The sequence below is a fragment of the Crinia signifera genome, chromosome 8 (genome assembly GCF_055691185.1).
Source record: "Crinia signifera chromosome 8, ASM5569118v1, whole genome shotgun sequence".
Classification (NCBI taxonomy): domain Eukaryota; kingdom Metazoa; phylum Chordata; class Amphibia; order Anura; family Myobatrachidae; genus Crinia; species Crinia signifera.
Genome location: NC_139224.1, coordinates 37,426,010 through 37,452,738, shown reverse-complemented (window position 1 = coordinate 37,452,738; position 26,729 = coordinate 37,426,010). Strand labels below are relative to the sequence as shown.

Genomic DNA, 26,729 nt, shown 5'->3' with positions numbered 1-26,729 from the left:
TGAACAAACAGATTACAGTCAATAAGCGCTGAATTTATCAGTACATTCTTTCAGGACTGGTCACAGTGATTGGGAACCTGCTGATTTGCGCGGTGATAAATGAGTATTAAAAGCAAACAGCAAATATTCATGACTGTGAAATGATTTATCACTGGTCCACACCTAGTTTGTTTGCTTGAAGAAGAAAAAAAAATCAATCAGCATTTTCTCAGTGTACTATATAAATACTTACACAAGACATAGATATAATACAGACATGCTTTCTAGAAGCTGATGTTATTGATAGAGGTAGATGGACATGTACAAGCAAAAGCATAGAGCATGAAGTAATTACATTACACCACAGGTTCTCAAAGTCGGTCCTCAGGACCCCACACAGTGCATGGTTTGTAGGTCTCATCACAGAATCAAGTGAAATAATTAGCTCCACCTGTGGATCTTTTAAAATGTGTAAAGTCAGTAATGAGTGCACATGTCGGGTGACCTGGAAAACGTGAACTGTGTGGGGTCCTGAGGACCGAGTTTGAGAACCACTGCATTACACATTAGTATTCCCAGTATGTGCTTTATAATATAATGAAATCCTAAAAATCCTAGTATGACTTTATATTTTATACAGGTGACTAGGGGACCCATTTATCATGGATCGAATTTACAATGTGATCTGGGCGGAATATTACCGCCTAAGATCACATTGTAAAATGCGGTCCTAACGGTGGGATGGATCATCCCTGACACTCGGGGACAGGGCTCCAAAAGGAGCCCGTCCCTGCGATGTAATGAGGCAGGCACCTGTCCAATATGAAGCCTTCAGTCTGTCCAGTCCCTCCCGGTGTACGGTCACTAGGTCGACAATAGAAAGGTAGACATTCATTAGGTCGACCACTAAAGGTCGACAGGCCTTAGGTCAATACCCTCAAAAGGTCGACATGGGTCTAGGTCGGCAGGGTCATTAGGTCGACACAAGCATTAGGTGGACAGTCAAAATGATGGAGTCACAAGGACTTGGTAAGATGCGAAGCTCAATTAGAATCACCCCCTTCTGTATGGATCAAGTTATCCCCACACCTATTAGAGGTGTAAGCTCATTTTCCCAGTGTTATCTTTACCTTCTGCTCCACGGTATTGGCCCTGATTCATAGCTGTATACTATGTCAATGTTTGTGCAATTGTGTGATTATTGGTGGCCTGCGCCTGCATCACTCCGGCATATGCACTGTTATTGAACGGCAATTATAGTTTCTGTGAGGATTCGTTTGCAAGTGATTTTCGGCCATTTTGTTTTGTATGTTTCGCTGTACATACTTATGAAGCAGGCCGGCTATTTACAATAATGGGGTAATGCAATTTTCTCTATTTCCCTAAGTCATGTTTTATTTGTATAACTATAACAGTGCATTCAGGGTGTTTTGTAGAAAAGAAAAAAAAGAAAATAGAAATCCACAATTTACTTAAGTTCAGCTACCTCTTGTGGTTAAATGACCACAGTATTTACTGTGCGGGAATGACAAATTACTGTCCAAACAAGTGTACAACGCAATTCATCGGATCCAGCTAGTTAAAGACAATTGTCCAGAAGAACAGGTTCTTTAACACTGAAATGAAAGGTAATTTCTTATCTGACATCAAAGCTTAACACAGTGATAAACGAGCCAACAGGTTTGCTGCTGAACAAAAAAAAAAATCTCCTTTGATGGAAACATCACTGAAGGAGAATTGTAGATGTCACACAGTTAATATATAGATAGATCAGTGATGGCTAACCTTGACACTCCAGCTGTTGTTGAACTACACATCCCAGCATGCCCTGCATCAGTTTTAGCATGGCCAAATTGTAAACTGTAGCAGGGCATGCTGGGAAGTGTAGTTCAACAACTGCTGGAGTGTCAAGGTTAGCCATCACTGAGATAGATATTACCTCATATTGCCTGCCTGTCTCCCCCTTCCTCTAGACTAGCAGTTCTCAAACTGTGGGTCCTGACCCCAAAGTGGGTCCTGAACTTCTCAGCATGGGGTCAAGACTCCATGTTACTGACCATCAGACTGATTACTTTTCTAATCTCGGTCAGTGATTCAAGGAGTCTGAATAATCTGTTGAGTTGTCTGTTATATCAGACTCCTCACATCAGTTTGTGCCTCCACAATGCTGCCATGTATGTACTGTCTGCTGACTACACATGTGATGTGATGACGTTCTGCAGTAACTTGCTGGGGTCCTGTCATTATTTTTATTGTCTGATGGGGTCCCATAGCAAAATAGTTTGAGGACCTCTGCTCTAGACTGTAAGATCCTTGGAGCAGGGCACTCTTCCCTCCTGTTTTCAGCATTCTTCTCTCGCACATCAATGACCGATCTCTTACCCACCTACCATCTATACCCGCATAAATTCTCACTTGTGTTCATTCATTTCTATAGCCCCCCCATACACGGTCCGTTTTGTACTTTTAAAGTACACATCGTATCGGATCACATGCCTTGTGCATGCTTTGTGCATGCACTGTGATCCGATACGATGTGTACCTAGTACAAAAAGTATGTGCAGCACATACTTTTTGTACCAAACTATGTGATGCGCGGGAGCGCGCATCGCATAGTTCAAAACGGAGCTGGGGAAAACGGAGCGTCTATGGGCTCCTTATCACTGACTACTTACCCCTGGTAACATGCAGACTCCTCCTCTGATTCCCTACATCTCAGCTGTATTGTGTACAAAGAATTGTGCTGCTAATTGTCACCTTTTTGTTCTTCAGTTACTGTTATGTTTAGTCTTGTGTACCCTGTAATGTTCTTATTATGTGACCTATGTATGGCACTGCGAACCACTTGTGGCGCCTTATAAATAAAATGTAATAATAATAGACAGATAGATGGGTGGGTGGTGCTTGGGTATGGGTGGGCGTGCAGGCTGACACAGGGGCGGATTGGGCATAGGGCTACACAGGGAAGATTTCTGGTGGGCCAACATGTGTAATGAGGCTTATTTGGCACTGTCTGTGTCAGCTCCACCTGGGGCAGAATTATAACTGTAATTTCCCCCCTTGATCCTGGACATTGCAAATCTCGGAGGTAGCCTCTACACCTCACTACACCACACTACACTACACATCTGGTGCTGGACATTTTCCATGGCCACTTTTAGTTCTGATTCCGTCCCAGGACAGACAGACAGACTGATTGACTGACAGGCAGACATATACTGTATTAGCTCAAAAGCTTGCTTGGATTGGATTTGTGGTCTTGTGTAACACATACAATATTGAGAAAATACTTCCATATCATCTATTTATATATACAGGTTAAACACCGATTATCCGGCATCGTCGGTTCCAGCACTGTGCCGGATTACCGAAATTGCCGGATTATCAGTGATACTATTTTAAAGCACCATAACCCCGCAGCGCGAACCCCGCAGCCTGGCTCTCACCTCCGCCACACCACCCGCAGCTTGTCTCCGGCTCACAGGGCATGCCACCTCCCACAGGCCCTTATTCTGATTGACGCGGACTTTACCGCATACTTTCGGATCGCGTCTTTTCGGCGTCTGCGCATGCGTGGAGAACGCAACGCGCATGTGCCACGCCTTGACTCCGTACCAGTTCGGCCAAATCCCGTCCCAAACTGTTCCCCGCAATCAGTCGGGAAATATGGGCGTATTATGGGCGTCATGCGGAATGACACATGGGCGTAGTTTCAAAGTGGGCAAAACGGGGCGGAAACATGGGCGGACACGGGGGAGTACACTTATGTTGGGGGGCGTACATTCGGATACCACTCCGAATGCACGCGATCAAAAAGGGAAGAAATGTGCGGTGTCCACAAGTGTACTATTGCTTTGCGGACACCACTCGTTCATGCGGTAGGCGAACGGACCGCCTAATGACTACAAGCATTAACACCTGAACCCAATAGAATCGACTCCTTTACTCATTACTCACTAATAGGACGCTTGTCAGTGCTTTAATTGAAACCATTGCACTTCAATTGCTGTAAGGGTTAATGTGTGCAATGCATGTGTTAGGCATGCTTGTAAGGATATATTGGCATCTAATTGATTCCAATTCCAAATAAGCAGTTTTTTATGAGGATAGGTAATTGAATAAGTGGGTCATGTGATGTATTGCAGAAGATACTTAATAGTGGGTTGTTTGGCGTAAATACTCCGCTTACGGGCGGTAGCACCGCTTGCCTCCCGTTTGGATGCGGTATTCCCGAGCATACTCTGTAATACTCTGTAATACCGTGCAGAATCGGAGTGTTTCTCCCGCACACGCATGGTTTGTATGTCGTCCGTAAACACGCCCTGTTCTTAAAGAGTGAGTCCGTCCGAATGCGGAGGACACGTGGGCGTTTCTACGGACGATGGCCGCATGCGGAAAAACACCGTGGCGTGCGGACCGCTCCGTAAGAATGCGGGAATATCCGCACCGATCAGAATAAGGGCCACAGTGCTTATTGGACCACGAAGCATGCCCCCACCTGCAACTTGATCCCCCTCTGCATCCCAATACCCTCCCACTCCCTCTCTAAACCCTCCCACTGCCCTTGCAACTACTTCTAAGCCCTCCCACAGTACCCACTATGTCTAAAAAGCAAACAATACTTACTTCCAGCAGGCACCCGATAAGTCCGGATTAAAGAAGTTTCCGGGCCAACGGTTGCCAAAGACTGCCATCTGTTGGCAGTGAAACGACATCTCTTTCCCTCTCACACATGCACAAACACAGAGGCAATCACAAGGTAGCAGACTAGATTTCTAAGCATTTGCTTAAAGCGGGCTTACTAGTTCAGCTTATGTGTGTGGTTTAGCAAGTTATAAAGGTCTGGCTGTATCATATAATTTATATTGAAAAGACGATGGCTAGGTGGGACGGGAATGTACAGTATAAAGGGTAGGCACAGAAATTCTTCTGTGTATTGCACTCATATTCAAAAATGAATTTCTGTCCTGCAGTTTATCATACTTCAGGAGGTGAAGGGTATGAGGCTGATTTTGACTTGGGAGTAACCCTATAACTACAGCAGGTGGGATACATGGATACATGTAAAGTGTGCAGAGAGATTGAGATGTGGGAGGGGAATGTCCTAACTACAATCTAAATTGCAGTGTTAACATAAAGTTGCCCAGTATTTATGGGCTACATGCAATAGCAGCCAGTACAGGATGTGTGTGCAAAATGACAAGCCATAAAATAAAATCCCTTGCTAATGCCTGCCCATGGTTATTCCACATATAATGGGCCTGATCCAGAAGTGCGGGCGATGATGATGTTGGATGCAAGGGAGCAATTATATTAAACCCTTCATGCGCCAAAGCCGCACTGTGCGCAGCTAGTGATTAGCCCTCTGCGTGCACAGAGGGCTTATTAGCACAATGAGTGACAAGTAGTCAGCGTTTGGGGGGTGCCTAGAAAAATAAAGGTATGTCTGCTCGATTTTCTGAGTATTCTATATTCAGCCAGTGCAAATTTGTTTGCAGCTGGAAAGGGACAGCCGATGGTCCAACCGATGTGCATCCGATGTTCCCTCTTGTCTCCAGTAGTGCCAGTTACAGATCATGTCCCCAGTAGTGCTAGTTACAGATGTCCTCAGTAGTGCAAGTTACATATCACATCCCCAGTAGTGCCAGTTACATATCATGTCTCCAGTAGTGACAGTTACATATCATGTCTCCAGTAGTGCCAGTTACATATCACATCCCCAGTAGTGCCGGTTACATATCATGTCTCCAGGAGTGACAGTTACATATCATGTCCCCAGTAGTGCCAGTCTCCAGTAGTGCCGGTTACATATCATGTCTCCAGTAGTGCCGGTTACATATCATGTCCCCAGTAGTGCCGGTTACATATCATGTCTCCAGTAGTGACAGTTACATATCATGTCCCCAGTAGTGCCAGTTACATATCGTGTCTCCAGTAACATATCGTGTCCCCAGTAGTGCCAGTTACATATCGTGTCTCCAGTAGTGCCGGTTACATATCATGTCCTCAGTAGTGCCAGTTACAGATGTCCCCAGTAGTGACAGTTACATATCACATCCCCAGTCGTGCCGGTTACAGATGTCCCCAGTAGTGCCAGTTACATATCATATCCCCAGTAGTGCCAGTTACATATCATGTCTCCAGTAGTGACAGTTACATATCATGTCCCCAGTAGTGCCAGTTACATATCATGTCTCCAGTAGTGACAGTTACATATCATGTCCCCAGTAGTGTCAGTTACATATCATGTCTTCAGTAGTGACAGTTACATATGTTCCCAGTAGTGCCAGTTACAGATGTCCCCAGTAGTGCCAGTTACATATCACATCCCCAGTCGTGCCGGTTACAGATGTCCCCAGTAGTGCCAGTTACATATCATGTCTCCAGTAGTGACAGTTACATATCATGTCTCCAGTAGTGCCAGTTACATATCACATCCCCAGTAGTGCCGGTTACATATCATGTCTCCAGGAGTGACAGTTACATATCATGTCCCCAGTAGTGCCAGTCTCCAGTAGTGCCGGTTACATATCATGTCTCCAGTAGTGCCGGTTACATATCATGTCCCCAGTAGTGCCGGTTACATATCATGTCTCCAGTAGTGACAGTTACATATCATGTCCCCAGTAGTGCCAGTTACATATCGTGTCTCCAGTAACATATCGTGTCCCCAGTAGTGCCAGTTACATATCGTGTCTCCAGTAGTGCCGGTTACATATCATGTCCTCAGTAGTGCCAGTTACAGATGTCCCCAGTAGTGACAGTTACATATCACATCCCCAGTCGTGCCGGTTACAGATGTCCCCAGTAGTGCCAGTTACATATCATATCCCCAGTAGTGCCAGTTACATATCATGTCTCCAGTAGTGACAGTTACATATCATGTCCCCAGTAGTGCCAGTTACATATCATGTCTCCAGTAGTGACAGTTACATATCATGTCCCCAGTAGTGTCAGTTACATATCATGTCTTCAGTAGTGACAGTTACATATGTTCCCAGTAGTGCCAGTTACAGATGTCCCCAGTAGTGCCAGTTACATATCACATCCCCAGTCGTGCCGGTTACAGATGTCCCCAGTAGTGCCAGTTACATATCATATCCCCAGTAGTGCCAGTTACATATCATGTCTCCAGTAGTGACAGTTACATATCATGTCCCCAGTAGTGTCAGTTACATATCATGTCTTCAGTAGTGACAGTTACATATGTTCCCAGTAGTGCCAGTTACAGATGTCCCCAGTAGTGCCAGTTACATATCACATCCCCAGTCGTGCCGGTTACAGATGTCCCCAGTAGTGCCAGTTACATATCATATCCCCAGTAGTGCCAGTTACATATCATGTCTCCAGTAGTGACAGTTACATATCATGTCCCCAGTAGTGCCAGTTACATATCGTGTCCCCAGTAGTGCCAGTTACATATCATGTCTCCAGTAGTGACAGTTACAGTACATATCATGTCCCCAGTAGTGCCAGTTACATATCATGTCTCCAGTAGTGACAGTTACATATCATGTCCCCAGTAGTGTCAGTTACATATCATGTCTCCAGTAGTGACAGTTACATATGTTCCCAGTAGTGACAGTTAAATATCATGTCCCCAGTAGTGCCAGTTACATATCATGTCCCCAGTAGTGCCAGTTACATATCATGTCTCCAGTAGTGCCAGTTACATATCATGTCTCCAGTAGTGCCAGTTACATATCATGTCTCCAGTAGTGACAGTTACATATCATGTCTCCAGTAGTGCCAGTTACAGATGTCCCCAGTATTGCCAGTTACATATCATGTCTCCAGTAGTGCCAGTTACAGATGTCCCCAGTAGTGCCAGTTACATATCATGTCTCCAGTAGTGCCAGTTACAGATGTCCCCAGTAGTGCCGGTTACATACCATGTCCCCAGTAGTGCCGGTTACATATCATGTCCCCAGTAGTGCCAGGTACATATCATGTCTCCAGTAGTGACAGTTACAGATGTCCCCAGTAGTGCCAGTTACATATCATGTCTCCAGTAGTGACAGTTACAGATGTCCCCAGTAGTGCCAGTTACATATCATGTTCCCAGTAGTGCCAGTTAAATATCATGTCCCCCGTAGTGCCAGTTACAGATGTCCCTAGTAGTGACAGTTAAATATCATGTCCCCAGTAGTGTCAGTTACAGATGTCCCCAGTAGTGCCATTTACAGATGTCCCCAGTAGTGCCACTTACAGATGTCACCAGTAGTGCCACTTACAGATGTCACCAGTAGTGCCACTTACAGTTGTCCCCAGTAGTGCCACTTACAGATGTCCCCAGTAGTGCCACTTACAGTTGTCCCCAGTAGTGCCACTTACAGTTGTCCCCAGTAGTGCCACTTACAGATGTCACCAGTAGTGCCACTTACAGATGTCACCAGTAGTGCTTTTAGCAAAAAAATTTAAGTATATTCCCGAAATTGTGCTTTTTAAAATAATTTGGATAACAGATATCCAGATAACAGATACTCAACCTGTATTCTCTACTACTGTACTCTGATTTAATGTATACACAAATAAAGGTACCACACACTATATTTAAGGAGAACTAAAAGGTTGAAATAAATATAGACTATTTTAAAGAAAAAACTAAATTTCATGAAATATTAAGCCACATTTTAAAATACACATGTATCTGACGGAAAATAAAAAAACTACCGGATTTAAGGGACATATTAAGGGAAATACCGCACTACAAAGCTTCACATACACTGTGCCTTTTACTTTATTTAAATTAATTAATTTTGCTTTAAAACATGACACTTTCCTCATGGGACACATAATATACAAATTTTAGTACTAATAATGTCTGCAGGCCTGAGGGGAAATATTAGCTACAACTTGCTAGGCCCAAAGCATATTTGTTCTCCTTTTTTTTCACATGGATGTTTTAAAAGCATTGTCCACTCAACCCGACCAGCCAGTTCCCCTACTTGTCAGTCTATTCAGATGATTTGAAGGAATGAGGTAATTCCAGCAGGACTCCTCCTCTCCTGAGCAGGACTTTCTAGTATGGGCTCTTTCATAATTGTTGTGTTTTACACCTTAGCATTCATTGTCACGGACATGAGCTGGTTTTTGGTACGATGGAGGAGAAACCAGTATCTACAGAAAGAATTAATAACAAGACAGAAAATTCCAAGCACGTGCAAACTTAAAAGGTCAAAAAAGAAAGTTTGCTCAAAAAAATTAAACCTCACCTTTAGCTGCAGCAGCCATTACAATGGCTGTCAATGGGGCAACGACACCTGTAGCTGTCAAAATCGATAGCTGCAGGTATCGGAACAGTCAGTCCCGCTGACCGTTCTTACATTGCCCCTGCACACGCTAACCATAAAAAAAGTAGTGCTCATAATGGCAGGGGGCTCCCATGTGCATGGGCAAGATCTCGCTACTAACGCAAGATCTCAGCCAAGAGTTAGCACCCGTTCCAGCCAGTGTCAGCGCTATCCTTGCTGTGGATAGATTTTGTTTGGTCTTATTTTTTATTATTATTATTTTTTTGTATCCCCCTTTCTTATCCCCTCTTAACATAACCACAAGTGCTTTGTAAGTTGCTGCATTGCAGCGCCCACATATCTGTCAACTAGTGCATTGGGAGACATATACTGGGTATTATAGCTTTAAATAAAGTCAAGCTGAGAAAAAACATAAGACTGCATAGTGTGCATGATGCCACTAATTGGTCATTGGTGCACAGGGCTTAATGATCATTGCAGGCCTCAACGGAAGAGTGATGATGCCTACTGCACTGTAGGTTTAGAGACTCTGGGCCAGATGCACTAAGCTTCAAAAGTGATAAAGCGGAGAGTGATAACCAACCAATCAGCTCCTGTCTGACATTTTTCAAACACAGTCTGTGAAAAAGCAAGTTGGAGCTGATTGGCTGGTTGTTTATCACTCTCTATTTTATCACTTTTGAAGCTTAGTGCATCTGGACCTTTCTCTGAAGTCCAGGATGACAACCAGAAATCTAGAGACATCACAGACATATGGGGTGAAATGTAATAGGATGAGAGATTCAGAAAGTGAGAGATTTGGTAAGAAATCTCCAGTTTTTTGACACAGCAAAATCAAACTGGTTTTGCAGTGTAAATGATTGCCACTTTAAAAAAACTGGAGATTTCTTACCAAATCTCTCACTTTCTGAATCTCTCATCCTATTACATTTCACCCTCAGGGAGAGTCAGCATATGTGGTGTACAGTATTTGTATAATGCATCATGCTTACTCACCATTGTGAGACATCCCGACAGCCAGACACTTCTGGAACCTGCAGTACTGACATTTGTTCCGACTCTTCTTGTGAATGCGGCAGTTGAGCTCACACCGTTCATAAATTAATTTTAACCGGATGGTTCTCCTAAAAAATCCCTGCAGAGATGGCGACATAATTATGAATTATTTTCATAGGTAAATTCAGTCTCTTATGCAATTTTAAACCGTATCAGGGTCCAGTTTAGCTAATAATATATGCAAATTCAATTATTTTACTCTGGCTACATAGAGTAAATACAAGGTTATCAAAATATAAAATTTAAGAAACTCATATATGTATGAATCGGTGTTCACACATGTGCACAAAGATCCTGCTGTTCAGTGCAAGGATTCAAAATATCTTGCAGCTTGGAACTCCATCCTAAAGGAAGGGGCGGGGAAAAGGAACAATCACCATCTGAAGATGGCGCTGATTCTCCCTGTTACATTACAAATTTGTAGTATTTTCATAGGTCGATGATTTAGAATACTACAGTATTGTAAGTGGATGCCAGGCCTCAGGGACTCAAATTTAAACAGCAGATATCCATGATTGCTTTGGTATTACCTTTATAATAAATGACCAGGATACACAATTTCTACATAAGTAGGTGAACATGTTGCTCAGCATATTCTGCCATTTATGGTTTATTCCCCAAAATTACCTTCTGCTGATCAGGAAATGGGATTCGGTCAATAGGTCATGCATTGATCGACCACTGAAGGTCAACACCTGAAATCGGTTTACATGGCTAATGTCGACAGGGTTGGAAGGTCGACACAATCATTAGGTCGACAATGGCAAGGTCGACTGTCAAAGGGTCAACATGTTTATCAAGATTGACGAGCCGACATGTGCCGACAGGCGGTATTTCATGCCCTACCATCCACAAGGGCATGGTGGAAGAATAGAATAGTGTGCTGAGCGTAACAAGGCACCGTGCCCGAAGTATGACAAGTGCAGCGAGCCATGCAGAGGGACACGGTACACTTTGACGGTGTCCATTTCGACTATGTCGACATAGGTACAAAAAATATGAAACACTCAAGTCGACTTGTTGACTGTTGACATTCCCATTGTCGACCTAATGCTTGTGTTGACCTTCCAATGCATGTCGACCCAATGCATGACGACCTAAATTGGGTCAACCCAATGACCCATATCCTTGGAATGAAATGGGGTGTGATCATTTTAAGGGGTGTGGATAGAAAGGTTTATTGTGTCTAGGTAGACAATCAAAAGGTTGACACTAAACGTTCGACATATAATCATACTCAGTGGCGTAGCTAAGTTTTGGGCGCCCCCCGCCATTAGGGGGGGGCGCTCCCTCCCCGCCCCCCCCCCCCGCAACCCCGCCAAGCACCCGCCACCCATGCAAACCCCCCCCCCCCCTAATCCCCTGCAGCCTTACCTATCGCGCTGGTCCCGGCGGCTCCGTTCTTCTGCTGAGGACCACCACAAAATGGCCAAATGGCCGCCCCCACACAGCAGACAGTTTCAGAGAACTGTGTGCTATATGGGGGCGGCCATTTTGTGGTGGTCCTTAGCAGAAGAATGGAGCCGCCAGGACCAGCGAGATAGGTAAGTCTGTGGGGGATTGGGGGGGGGGGGTGTAACTATAGCACCGCAGCCCCCTGGCGCCCCCACATGCACAGTGCCCCCCCCCCGCGTTGGCAGGGGCTGCGGTGCTATAGTTACGCCGCTGATCATACTTGCCTACCTGACCCTCTCCATGAGGGAGAAAATGCTCTGTTCCTGGACTTCCCTGGTAATGTATGATTGCCATCACCTGTGGTGAAACACCTTTCTTATCAATTACCTAGCTCCCCACAGGTGATGGCAATCATACATTAACAGGGAAGTCCAGAAACAGAGCATTTTCTCCCTCATGGAGAGGGTCAGGTAGGCAAGTGTGCATATAATGTTACCCACTACCTCATCTATGGTGATAACTATTACAAGGCAAAGACACAACAGCTAATGAAAAAATGACTACAAAAGTTTTTGTCTTGTAAGATTGTAACACTGTATGTAGGAAAATCTTAATTTGTCTGCTAATTTACTGATACAGTCTAGTAACGGATCAAGGGATATATGCTTCAATGACAATGCTTGTAGAGAGATGAAGTGGAGAGAGATAATCTACCAGCCAATCAGCTCCTACCTGTGTTGATGCATACAGTATGCCCCCTAATTGTGTCCCACACAATGACAAGTTAACTATTAAAAGTAGAAAGCAATCAAAGTCTGTTTGAGTGAAGTACATGTAAGTTACCTTACAGCCCTCACATGCGTGGACCCCGTAGTGGAACCCTGAGGCCTTGTCTCCACACACTCGACATTCTATCGCAATATAGGAATTGCACGCCTCATCCTGAGATTTATTGAATGACTGATTCTTGTCTGAATAGTAAGGCGGGGAAGGAGGCTCCATTTTAATTGTGTCTAGGTTAAAAAAAAATATAAAAAAAACTTTAAGAAACAATTTTACTTTTTGTTTGTAGGAATAGTCATATTCAGCAAAAAGATAACAAATAGTAAAAATAATTCATTGTGTGTTGACTGTGGTTATGTTGCCGACAGTTGTGGCAGCCATTTTGCGAGTTAAATCAATGTTTGTGGAAACACAACATGTCAGTTCACATAGGAACGGATAATCTTATTAAAATGTTTCTTTCACTATCAACCTAAGGTAATGTACACACGTGTTCCAAATTAATGATTACATCACAAGGCACCACTCTCTACCATAACTATATAGATTTTAGAAATCCCTGCGCAGTTCTGTGACTATGTGAAAGAACAAAACTGGTCTTTACAAAGGTGACTTCTAATATCGCTATTAATTTAAATTAATTTAAATTAGGAGGTATCTCATTATTTTATATATTATTTTTTATAATTAGTATTAGTATTTCCATCAGTTCACTGATTATGTTTACATAAGAAATCCTTCTTTGTACAGTAATTATATAGAGGATATTACATGTAAGAGTTTATACATGTAGTGATGTCACTGTTGTACAACACAGATGTTTGCAGGTATTTGTACTTGAAGTGTCATTTATGACTTACATACATATTATTTCCAGGTGTTTATAAATGTAGTAATGTCACTTGCGTATTAGACAGATATTATTTACTAGAATTGAGTTTATACATGTAGTAATGTCACTTGTGTATTAGACAGATATCATAACCATACTGCACCAGCATATATCTCTGCACTTATCACACAATATCTCCCATCTCGGCCACTCCGCTCTGCACAAGATTTGCGTCTCTCATCTGAGCGGATCACTAGCTCCCATTCACTATTACAGGACTTTCATCGGGCTGCTCCCATCCTATGGAATGCCCTTCCATGCACAATTAGACTCTCCGCTAGCCTCCAAACTTTCAAGCGTTCCCTGAAAACTCACCTCTTCAGGCAAGCCTATCATATTTAAGTTCTACACGCATAACCCTCTGAGGCACTTATGTATTATATAGCTTCCCTTCTGGACTTGTAACTTGTTGGGACTGCTATGCTATTACTGATGCCTGTCCTTGTGTTTCCCTCCTATGTCCCTATAGATTGTAAGCTTGCAGCAGGGCCCTCTAACCACCAAGTCTGTCTGTTGTTACCCAGTTTGTTTTATCACTGTTTACTATTGTAAAGCGCAACGGAATCTGCTGCGCTATATAAGAAACTGCAACTGATTTTATTTACTAAAGTTTATACATGTAGTAATGTCACTTATGTATTATATAGATTTTATTTACTAGAGTTTATACATGTAGTAATGTCACTTGTGTATTAGAGATTATATTTACTGGAGTTTATACATGTAGTAATGTCACTTATGTATTATATAGATTTTATTTACTAAAGTTTATACATGTAGTAATGTCACTTATGTATTATATACATTTTATTTACTAGAGTTTATACATGTAGTAATGTCACTTGTGTATTAGAGATTATATTTACTGGAGTTTATACATGTAGTAGTAATGTCACTTATGTATTATATAGATTTTATTTACTAAAGTTTATACATGTAGTAATGTCACTTATGTATTATATAGATTTTATTTACTAAAGTTTATACATGTAGTAATGTCACTTGTGTATTATATAGATATTATTTCCAGGTGTTTAGACACATAGTAATGTCACTTGTGTATTAGAGAATTATTATCTTACATCAGTCATCTGTTATGCTGGTCTGCATTAGCTGTTCTGTAGAATTGACAAGACAATAGGACATGTATTTATTAAAGAATCAAAGTGAAATTGATAAATGTGCGGGGGATTCCGCAGTCCTCAGTTTTTGCCTTATGAAATGGTGGGTGACATACTGAGATCAGAAATAGCCTTGGTTTGACAAGAGAGTGGTGTGCTTTGGGTGGACTGAAACATGGCTTATATGGTCGTTCGCTTGACCTATAAGTGACCTTAATGAATATACGACATAGGGGCAGATAAAATTAGCTGTAGTATTCTGAGGTACAATTTATGGCTATGCACAATTCCCAGTTAATAGGATCACAACAATTACATCTAATTGATTCTGCCTCTAAAACTGTAATGTAACAACTCTCCCTGTAGTAATACCCTAATTTATTGAATAGATACTGTACTTTGTATTACATGACAGTGATATACAAGGTTCTTAGATCAGTGATGAACAAGGAATGAAGTCAGCGTACTTTGGCAGTCTTGTAGTTTCAGATCATACTTATAATCAGCATCCATGTGATCGTTCCGGCACAGGTACGTCTTATCTTCTAGAATTTCCTCATAATGCGGGGTAGAAATACTTGTAAAGTCCACTGTGGCAAATGGCTTAATATCAAAACCATGGGAGTGATCCTCAATGCCAGACAGGTCCACTGAGCTAACACCAAAATTCATGCCCCAAAACGGCATTTCTGTGTCCACCATGATTGTTCCTGTTTCCTGAAAAGATAGTTTACAAAATGTATTATAAGACTGGAATAAAGGCTGCTATGTTTTCAGGACGAATGTCTGTGGGGCAGATTCCATTAAGCAAGAGGTCCTGCCGTGATGTGCAGCTGCGCACTTATAATCGGATCCACACAAAAGGAAAACCTTGCTTGGTTTATGCTCATGTCTCTAAGGGGAAGATGTATGAAACAGTGATAAGGGAGGAGAAGTGATAAAGTGCCTGGTACGTTATCACCGGCCAATCAGCTCCTAACCTATTTAAACCCAGCCTGTAACTTAACAGTCAGGAGCTGATTGGCTGGTGATAAAGTACCAGGAACTTTATCACTTCTCCTCCCTTATCACTGCTTCATACATCTACCCCTCTGTGACTTGAGCAATAAACAAATGAAGTGTTCCAGGTAATCCATGTAGTATTATCCCCCGAGCTTCTGAGAGAACCGTGCAGCTATTTAAATCTGCTATACTACTTATTCTCATCTTACATAAGTCATATCTTACCATATAGATAAGTCAGCTATCATGGGAGTTCTGATATTGTATAAGTACAATGTCATGTGATGCCACCAAAGTTTAAATTGTGGACAATGCTACTCAAAATATTCGATTACGCTCAAAATGTAATTATAACATTTACCTTTTATAAAGCCACAAGACTCCTTCTAAAGGAAACTCCCACATAAAAAAAATAATTTGCTCAAAATGAGAGCAATACCCTTTCTGCACTAAAAACCAGGACACGTCCCGAGTAATCAAACAGTGAGTTCCCATTTACAGTACATAGTAGAATGGATCTTCCCTCTGCCGGCGCTTGGGAATGACATGACCTGGATCACCAACTTACACTGAACCTTACCCAATGACCCACCTTTCCCTGGTCATTGAAACTGGGTTATTTTTCAAGGACCAGGGATATTGCAGAAGTAGAACATGGATATAAGAATGTAACCACGGTACTTAAATAAATACATTTTATGTAGTTAAAGGTCATGGGGGTATTCAATGTGTGCGTATATTTACGACAGTCGGAAATATCAACACACATACAGTATATCCAATGCAGCTCTTTTTGACAGCATTGAAGGCATGCAGATTCAACTTTTAGCAGTTCCGACTGTTGGTATGCTTCAGACAGTTGAAAGATTGCATTCCAACTGTCGGATTGACCTTTATTTATTTATTAACAGTTTCTAACTGTATATAGTGCACACAGTCCCTGCCCCAGTGGAGCTTACAATACATATTCCCTACCACATGTACACAAACCCCCATTAATTCTAGGGTTAATTTTGTTGGAAGCCAATTGACGTATCAGTATATTTTTGGATTGTGGGAGTAAACCGGAGTACCCACACAAGCACGGGTAGAATATAAAAAATCTGTTAAATTAGGGTCATGGTAGGTATCGAACCCATGACCTCAGCGCTGTGAGGCAGTAACGTCCGTGCTCTGACCTTGGAAATAGATGATATTACCACTGTCACTGACAGTTGGAATCAACATTGAATACCCCCCTATAACAGCATTTATCTACAGCAAATGAGCATACATAGAAGAATTCACATGTATCAGTATTAAACATATATCTACTTATTTATATATATATCTCTAGATATATCTATCTACACATAAAAACACAAACAGTATAATTCTGTATTACATACTTATTGCTTAATTCTCCACATTTATGTATTTTGCAATACATAGAAATATGTTTGCAAAGGGTGAGGGTTGGGTGACGGCACAGACTACAAATTTTTGATAGAGTTCTACTTCCTTCCTCATAATGGAAATGTGTCATGCTGTTATATTATAATTATACAATGTACTGTAATATATGTGTCACCTGAGTATACCTCCATGAAGTACAGAAAAATTACCCTGATTAAAATAATAATAATAATAATCTTAATAATAATCTCTTTGTATGTTACAAACTTGTCAAAATGTTTGTCAATACATTTTGATCATCTTCTCCAAAAGCTACATTTTGTGTAACCTAGGCGGCTGCTGTGATCGCAATATAGTATCTTGTGCAGACAAGCCTGCGACCATAGGCTAATGCTTGGTGCTTCTCTACATGCCACCATTGGTCACACCATTCCTGTAGGTGCTTATTTTTTATGATGGTCTCCAAAGTGAGCGAATAAGCGTTTGTGTTCATACCCAGTTCAAATTTGAAATACTTTAAACTCCAGATGTCCTAAAGATTCTTCCTTTGGATTTTCTCCTCATAATGTATAAGTACAAAAACAATGGATAAAATATATAATGTGCAGTAAGGTTTGAATAAAAAATTATAATACCTTGCGTTATTTCACCCAATACATACATCCAAACAACCATAGATCCACAAGGATATTCCCCTTTTATTACCGTTAGGACAGACTAACAAACTATGGGGTTTTGGGGAGGTAAGCTTCCAAATAGCAGCAGCATCTACTGGGCAAAAGGCCCCAAAGTGTGACAAAACAATCACAAGGTCATCAGTCTGATAAATCTCTGACTACATTATTGAACACCAGAACTGAAGGGGAGAGTTATCAAATCAAGGAGGAAAAGCAAATGTGTTGCCTATATCAACTAGTCAGATTCTTGATTGGTTGGGTGGGATGTAGAAGGGGCGGTATGGGGGTGGAGTGTATGGGGAATACTGCATTGGGGCATGGCCAGTTAGATCTGACTAGATCTTGACTACATGTAGTCAAGATCTGGTCAGGCGATGGTGAAGGGAAGGACAGCTCACTTTATACATTAGATTAGCAGAGATTGTGAATAAACTGCATCCAAAAACTGCAGAGCATGTCTCATTTGGATTCCAAAGGCCTTCGCATACCTACAGTAAAAGTTGAAACTGAAAGGAACAAGTTCCACATTTGCCCATGGCTTACCCTTACCGCTAATGTAAATATGTGCTACTATACATGTAGGCGCTTTGCACTTTTCTCCTGCACAAGGACATAGTCTACAAAGAAACATCCCAATATGCCAATCATGCATTGCTGGAAACTGTCCTCCAGCCTCACACCTCGGTCCGCTGTGGCACAAATGCAGATGCCAGCCTGGTAATACAATGATGGCGAAGGTGGTAATAATTGTGTTCTATTACGGTTGTGCTAGATCTTACATAAGTCCGAATGTTCTATTCTGCTTTCCTTGTGTAGAAGCCACATAACAGAATGTCACAGCATATTACACACTTATCATATGCATTTGGAGAACAGATCAGGGCCTTGTTCACCGCTCACAGCAATGATGCAACAAATGGAAAGAGGTCAAAGACTAGAAAGAAACTGATATGAACCAGTGAATACAAATACAAAGCATTTCACTACAATGTAATACAGTGCAATGGTACATTTCCTTGCTCTATGGCGCAATAGCAAATGCCTTAAATATACTTTATTTGCGTCAATATAACTAAATGTAACATGGCGTCAATGTAACTAAATATTATGATCTAAAATAATGATAACTACCCATATTGTTTTTGTAATCCTTGCAGCCATGATCACTGTGCTCTCCTCCACTTTAATGTGTTATTCTATCTTTATTATCTTTTTAAGGTGTCTGCAACGTGCCTGTAGCGCCGTGCAAGGAATCAACATAATAGCGGTATAATATGACATAACTAAGTACAAAACCATGTAAATGAACATTCAGAGACGTACAACGTACATTAAAATGCCAGACTACTGTAGGCCACAGGACAAGGGTAGGGCAAATGTATCAAACCATGGAGAGAGATAAAGTGGAGTTAGGTAAAGTACCAACCAATCATCTCCTCGCTAACATGTTACCGGACTTGTATTTTAGTTAGAAGCTACTTGGTTGGTGCGTTACCTCTCGCCAAGCCTTGATAAATATCCCCCTGTATACCCTCGATCGGTGCTTAGTTGCAGCAAACGGAAGCAGTTAATCTATGGTAACTTTCTTTTTTATTTTCTTCCCGTATTATCTTATCATATAGTTTCTACAATATTTTTATTGTGCCATTGTTTATGATTTCACATTGCAATACAGGATATATTATTATTATTCTTATATAGCGCACACATATTCCGCAGCGCTTTACAGAGAATAGTTGAACATTTACATCAGTCCCTGCCCCAGTGGAGCTTACACTCTATATTCCCTACCACATGTACATGCACACACAGACATTCTAGGGTTTATTTTGCTGGGAGCCAATAAACTAACAGTATATTTTTGGATAGTAGGAGGAAAACGGAGTACCCGGAGGAAACCCACGCAAGTACGGGGAGAATATACAAACTCCACACAGTTGGGGCTGTGAGGCAGAAATACTAACCATTACTGCCCCCTTATGGTTTTAAATTGTGTCCTTCTTTTAAAAGGAAAGATGTAAAATCATTCATACATTTAAACAATGGTGAAAGCAAACGTCCTCTTTTTTTTAAATTTGCTAATATTTTGTTTATCCATCGTGTGTGTGAATTCTGCCCCCAATGACAACAAATTACACAGACATCTCTTTAATGCTTCCACTTCCAATAAAAACACTGAGAATTCTGGCATAAGATCCAGCATGTTATAAGGCTAATTCCAATAATTCATCTCGAGAAGAGACAGCTTGTTCCATAATGGGGTGACTCACTCATTTGGACATTCGCTTCATTTTAGTTTTTGGATAATAATAAAAAAGTGAAATATTTTAGAACTTGTTCAGACTTCATTACTGAACATTGATGACACAATTAGCTGATAAGGAACTGTCTTCATCTCAACCTCTGTCCTCCTTGGATAGCCTACCAATCTAATTTTAGACCATCGGACAACTGGTATCTGTCATAACAAGCAATGTGACTGGTGCGAGGATTAATTGGATGAGTAATAAAGCTGCTTGTGAGTTGGTCAATTTAATCAACCCGTTAGGTTTATTGATGACTTCTGCCCTATTAAGAACAAATACTGTAAATGCCGTCACTGGGTGGGGACCTCTTCTCTTATAAAATAAAATAAGTATTATTAAAAAGCCAGTGTGAAGCTTTACATTCCACACCACACATTTGGGTATATTACATTCCACATGTTAGAAGAGCATTAGTACCTTTCAGGCTGAAGTCGCCCAGGTTATTCAACATGGGCCGGGCACGGGTTTCAGCTCCTGTACCCCTTTCACACTGAAACTTAGCCCAGGGTTATTTCTGAGTCAACAACTTTAACACTACCGTTGTCTACACCCTTGTCTGCTTTATATGTCACTTTAGACACTTTCTTGAGGCAAGCCTCCAGTTGCACAGTCAATCAGCAACTTTTAAAGGTCTCCTGGGTTGAAGAACCTGAGTTGTACCATTCACACTGCAGCTGACCTGGGTCAGTCCTGGGAATAACCCTGATAGCAACCGGGGTCAAGGCTCGTCAATGAACCCAGGTCAACCCTTTTACATTGAGCCAGAATCCAGGTCGCCATGGCTTGCCCCAGAAATGTTCTGTATTTTTTTTTTTTGCTCAGTGTGCAAGGGGTATACAAGTATTCTTTTGTATAACATTACTTCTAAGATCAGTGGTGCAGGTCCATCTTAATGGCATTGGCAGCAGAGCAATTGACTGGGTCCCCTACCCACACAATCGTGACATTTTTTTTGTCATAGTCATAACATACCCCTCCGCGGTACTGTACCGACATACTTCCATACAGTGAATAGGGATCAGCACTATGATTGGCGGATAGCTCTAGCCATCCAGAAATCAGCATGCTGACAAGCATCCTCTATATGGCTGCAGGCTGGAAGACAGGTACGGAATGCTGCCTGGCCGCTCTGATTTTGTGTAAGTTAAAATCAGAGTGGCCAAGCAGCATTTTTTGACTGCCTCCCAAGAAGCAGATGTCCCCTGGGACAGCTGACCAGTGTGCTTGTACATTAAAATTGCCCTGTCTTTCAGAAATCTGTATTTAATAAACAGGCACTGGAAATATCACTTAATGAACAGTTTACAATTAAAAGTTGCAAAATTTTACCAAGGTGTAGAGATGGGCATCGGTGTGGCATTGATGGGGATAGTGCAAATGGCCATCAATGGCAGCATACTAATCATACTATGCAAGGCATGCCCATCCATATTTTCAATCATCAATGGTCATCCCTTTGCTTTGGCTAACTAGCCCGTGGGCCGATAAGAGCCTAAGTGAGGGGCTTCACAGGTGTCGTGAGAGGGGATATGATTCTTGTCCCGCACCTTGGGAACCCCCCCCCCCCCCCCCCGCTATTTGGTTATGCTGTGCCATCGATGTAGGATAACCATCTGGTGTTGTGTCCCCCCCACCCCATAAAAGTATTATATATTGACCATAAACCATCAATGATTATGAATTGTTGATGGCCGATGGCCATCCCTACCAAGGTGCCTTTCCTCTTATCCTAAGCTCCTGGAGCTGCATCTTCCAGCAGTTTCTTTTTTACTGTGGTGATGTGAGGAGGTGTTTGACCCAGGGAACCACAAACTTACCATTGACCCTTCTGCCCTAATGGAGCTGCATCTCTTTATCTTTATCCCTTCCAAACATAAGGCTTGCTACTTCCACATACACCCAAACTGTCTAGTTTTAACTTGAACGTCTTAACTTTAGAGTGCATCAATTTAGAAGCTTCATTTTATCAGTGCATTTAGCCATGCATTGTATTAATTCCAAACACATTAAATTTAATTTAATTAGAGCACAGCTGGCTCATCACTGTACTTGTGAGATTTTTACTCTGTCGTTCTCATAGGGGTGGCCATTGGAAACTGACAGTATTAAGCCATTGAGGTTTCCGAAGAAGATGGAAGATGGAAATGGCCATTCGATTCTATGCCAGCATTACAATGGTTGCTGCCGCTGCATGCTTGTGTCTGATGCTAGTTGCAGACCCCCAGAAGCTCTTGTGCACCAAATAACCATCGATTAAACCATCAGATGGGTACATTGCAAAAGGTGCATGTCACAGTGGTGAAAGCAGAAAGACTCTCGTCTACTTGATGGGCATTTTGCGATGGCCATTCCTACTGTGAGAGAAATTGGAGAAGGTCACAGGGGCAACATCACAGGGTGTGGTGCAGTAAATAACTGTCATCATGGGCCGAGCTTTGCTGCATAATGGCACAATTCACAGACTCTACCTCTTTCATTTCAACACCTTCCTTTTGTAGTTAATATGACATCAAGTGTAGTGGTTCTCAAACTTCAGCAGCACAGTTCATGTTTTCAAGGTCACCTGTGTTTTTTAAAAAATATGACAGTTGGTGATACACAGTGCACCAGGTCATATGGAAAACGTGGCCTGCTAATGCTCCCTGAGGTGTGAGTTTGAGAACCAACAGACAAAAGAGCAGCCTGACAAAAAGGGTGAGACTCACAAATACCTGCAAAAAAACTATTCTTCTATTCTATGTATTGGCAGCAGCTAATGTCAGAGACTTAGTTAGTAATAGTATATATAAAAAATTTGACTAATGAGGTTAAATATTACACAGTGCTGTCATTTCAATGTATATGTATCTATAATTCTAATCTACATAATTGTGTGTAAGGAAATGCTGCTGCAAAACACAGAAAAGTTCTCACCCTACACCAGGGGTGGGGAACCTCAGGCCCGTGGGTCGTATGCGGCCCCCGTAGCCAGTCTGAGTGGCCCGCCCACCCGCCTGGTGGCTTTGCCGGGAATCAAGTACAGGGGAATTCTCATGAGAGGTCCGTAATTTTTGCGAGATTCCTCTTAATCATCAGCAGCCGGAGACCGTCAGTCCTATTCAGCGGCAGCCGCCGGAGTGTGGGACGGCTGCAGCAGGGGAATTTGTAAGATACATTTTTACATATGGCCCCCGAAGGATTTTTTTCCCCATACAAACGGCCCTTGGCACAAAAAAGGTTCCCCATCCCTGCCCTACACCCTGGCCCCCAAGCACACCCCTCCCACCCCTCCTCTCTCTCTCTCTACAGTACTGCTTGCAGGAGTGTAGTGAGACAATGGGATTCGTGCTGAGCTTGCTCCTTCCTGCAATCACCATACAGCAGCCACTGACAGAGTCACCGCTGCAGCTACAGGACAGGGAATTTTGCTATTTATTAAATGAAAACATGAAAATATTTTAATTACTGTAAGGTGAAAATAACAAAGGATTGTGTGTAAAGACACAGTACAGCTCCAAACATAATTATACTTTTAAGACAAATAATATTTTATGTAAGTAACCAGTGGCAGGGAAATTGCATGTCTCTCCGAATTGTATCAATAAATATGTGGCTCATTCTCATAACATATAATCTACACTACCCAGCACATAGGAGTCAGTACCAAGGCTAGAAATGGTAAGACTGCAGCTATAACCAGAGAGTAACTCTATCATAACACCACTCACATGGTACATGTATATAGTGTGAAAATCTCACGTCGACCTGTTTCATGTTGACATATTGCTTGTGTCGACCCTTTGACCTTGCCGGCCTAAGCCATGCCAATTTTTTTAATGTGTCGACCAATAGTGGTCAACCTAATGACTGTTGACCTTTAATACAGTCGATCCCATGACCCCGTAAGGGATTTCTACTGTTTAGAATGATAGGATTTGGGAAGAGATCTGTTAGGCCTTAATTAAGACATGGATTCATAGTTGCCTACACTCCCGCATACTGTGGGAATGTCCCATTTAAAACTCTTATCTTCTTTGGATTCTTCACTGCAGCCAGGGTTCCACCAAGGAATTTTTGGGCAAGGACAGTGATTTGCTGTAGTCAACAGCATGACTTCTATCCAGGATCATCAGCCTCTGCTCATGAGCTTTTTCTGGACACCTGGCAGTAGAAAATACAGCTTGCCTGAGCCCTGTGATCTGTATCTTCTTATCTCAGATTGTGTGGAATAGTTTTTTTTAGTAATCTTTAGTTAAACACACAAGAAGTATAATACAAAAAAAACTTTTAATAGCCAAATGCTGATCATTAAAGTAAGAATTCTCACAAGGTAAAAATGCATTGAAATGTATTGCATAGGTGTCACATTTAGGCAAGGAGGCAAGGATTACGGTCTGCTCTTCTTTGTGTATGGATAACACTAAAGGTGCCCATACACTGCTGCGATGTCTCGCAGCAGTGTTTGGACACCCGATACCCTGGCAAGCCGCCAGGACCTTCCCGGTGGCAGGGATGCATCCGATCCATTGTGATGGATTGCATGCGCCCCTGCTTCCCACCTCCCTCGCCGCCAGGAGGGAGGTCCCATGACGGGTGGTCGGACACGCATCGGACCCGACAGCATGTCAGGGAGAGGCGATTTGGTCAGATTTAACGGGCCGTTTGGTCGCAATCGGTCGAAATCGGACCAAATCGCATCAGTATAAGGGCACCTTTAGGTTAGGTTCAGAGTTAGGTGATTGAAATGCATTTTTTTGAGCTATGTGACTTTAGTATTAGCATTATAAAATAACGTTAAAAGGAGGCTGACCTAACCAAAAGTCTCTTCCTAGGGAAAGTGGCTAGGATCCCAGCACTCAGAATACCAACAGTGACATCCCCATAATTATGATGTAGTTAAATGGTAAGTACTGGGGTTGTGGTTATCACTATGGGCAGGGTTATGCTGTTTGGGTTGGGGAGGTTAGGGTTAGGCTTAAGGGTTAGGCTGCTGGAGGGGACAACTAGTATAAAGGTGCCCATACACATTACAATTATTGTATACAATATTGTATACAATATCGCATCTCATCCGATCTCGGTTTTGCGATGACATCAGATGAGATGAGATCTAGTACAAAAAGTATGTGCAGCACGTACTTTTTGTACTAGATCTCATCTCATCTGATGTCATCGCAAAACCAAGATCGGATGAGATGCGATATTGTATACAATATTGTATACAATAATTGTAACGTGTATGGGCACCCTTAGACTGCAGGAGGGGTGGATTAGGGTTAGGGTTACAACACTTTCAGGGATCTATTGACATTCTGACCATTGGGATCCTGAGTAGCGGGATTTCATATGTAGCAGCTTCCTAGGACAGCAAAGGGGTTCAGCTGTCTATTCAGGCAGCGCATACAGTAACTAAGTACATTTACAGTGTGTGTGTGTGTGTGTGTGTGTGTGTGTGTGTGTGTGTGTGTGTTACTACTGTATATATATTGGTTTATATGCACCTGTGTCTACCTACACCTATATAACATTACTACATGAAGTTGCCATCTTCTGGGCAACTCATGAACATTGATGAGACTGGTGTCTATATACAGACAGGACGTTACAATTTGCTTTTTGCTCAGAAAGAATTAAAGTCAGAGTTTTCAAAACTGCATGGCTGTATACTATAAAGTTACATACAAATTGCAAGACAGGTATATTATGAAACTACATACACAAACTACATAGAATGAATACTATAAAGCTAAATAAACAAACTACATTTCAAGGATACTATAAAGTTACTGTACATAAAAAACTGCATGCCAGAGTTGGGATCATAGTTACCTACCCTCCTGCATTCTGCATCCCTGAAATAACAACAATCTCCCTCTCTCCCTCATTAGTCTAGCAATCTCCCTCATGTCACCTAGCCCACATTACACTGTTACATGTTTTGGGGAAAAAAGAATGAGAGATAGATACATTTACATTGAATCATCAGCACCATTTCCCAGCACATTACCAAGTATAGTATCTCTTACTAACTGCTCTGGGGGCTCATCTACATTTATATATAAGTCATTTTAAATTATACTCCCACACTTCTAGGTGCCACGTTCACAATTTCTTTTCACAATCTCCATATATGGAAGTAGACACGCCCCTTGGGAGGAGCATGACATGCCCCCTCAATGGGGCTCTTGGCAAAATTATATTACCAACTATAATCTCCCTGAAACTAGTTCTCAAAAGTAGGCAAGTATGGTCGGGATACTATAGAACTACATACATTAACTTCACAACAACATACCTCCTAACTTTTTTCCCTTGCAAGCCAAAGCCGCGTGACCCAGAAAGGGTGTGTGGCCTCTGGTGGAATGGGAGTGGTTACAGGCAGGAGGGGCATAGCATCATGACCCCACACTGTTTTCAGCATTGCGGGGGCGTGCCCAGCGCTCCACGAGGAGCTGACCAGCCCTTAGCTCACCTGTGTGTGCACATGGCATCTCTTCATCGATCACTCTCTGGGCCAGATGTATCAAGCTTCAAAAAGTGATAACATGAAGAGTGATAAACCGCCAGCCAATCAACTCCTAACTGTTGTATTACAGTCCAGGTTAGAAAAATGACAGTTGGGAGCTGATTGGCTGGTTGTTTATCACTCTCCATTTTATCACTTTATGAAGCTTGATACATCTGGCCCAGAGAGTGATCCATGAAGAGATGCCATGTGCACACACAGGTGAGCTAAGGGCTGGTCAGCTCCTCGTGGACAGGTCGACACAGGTAAAAAGGCAGACATACGCTAAGTCGACACAGTCAAAATGTTGACATGGAAATGTTTTCCACTTTTTGTGTAAATGTCGACACCTGTGGACGCCCAATTAGTGTAAAGCCATGACCAG

At 42.1% G+C, this 26,729-nt stretch overlaps 1 protein-coding gene across 1 annotated transcript in view; it reads right to left on the bottom strand.

The window, feature by feature from the left end:
* The window catches only part of PPARG (peroxisome proliferator activated receptor gamma), an 88,310-nt gene that overhangs the window by 16,745 nt on the left and 44,836 nt on the right, over positions 1 to 26,729 (bottom strand). The window contains exons 2-4 of the mRNA XM_083156165.1: positions 14,948 to 15,197; positions 12,528 to 12,697; positions 10,230 to 10,368 (exon numbers count right to left, since the gene is read on the bottom strand). Of these exons, the coding sequence (XP_083012291.1) occupies positions 10,230 to 10,368; positions 12,528 to 12,697; positions 14,948 to 15,182 (544 nt within the window). The 5' untranslated portion in view covers positions 15,183 to 15,197. The remainder of the gene's footprint in view (positions 1 to 10,229; positions 10,369 to 12,527; positions 12,698 to 14,947; positions 15,198 to 26,729) is intronic.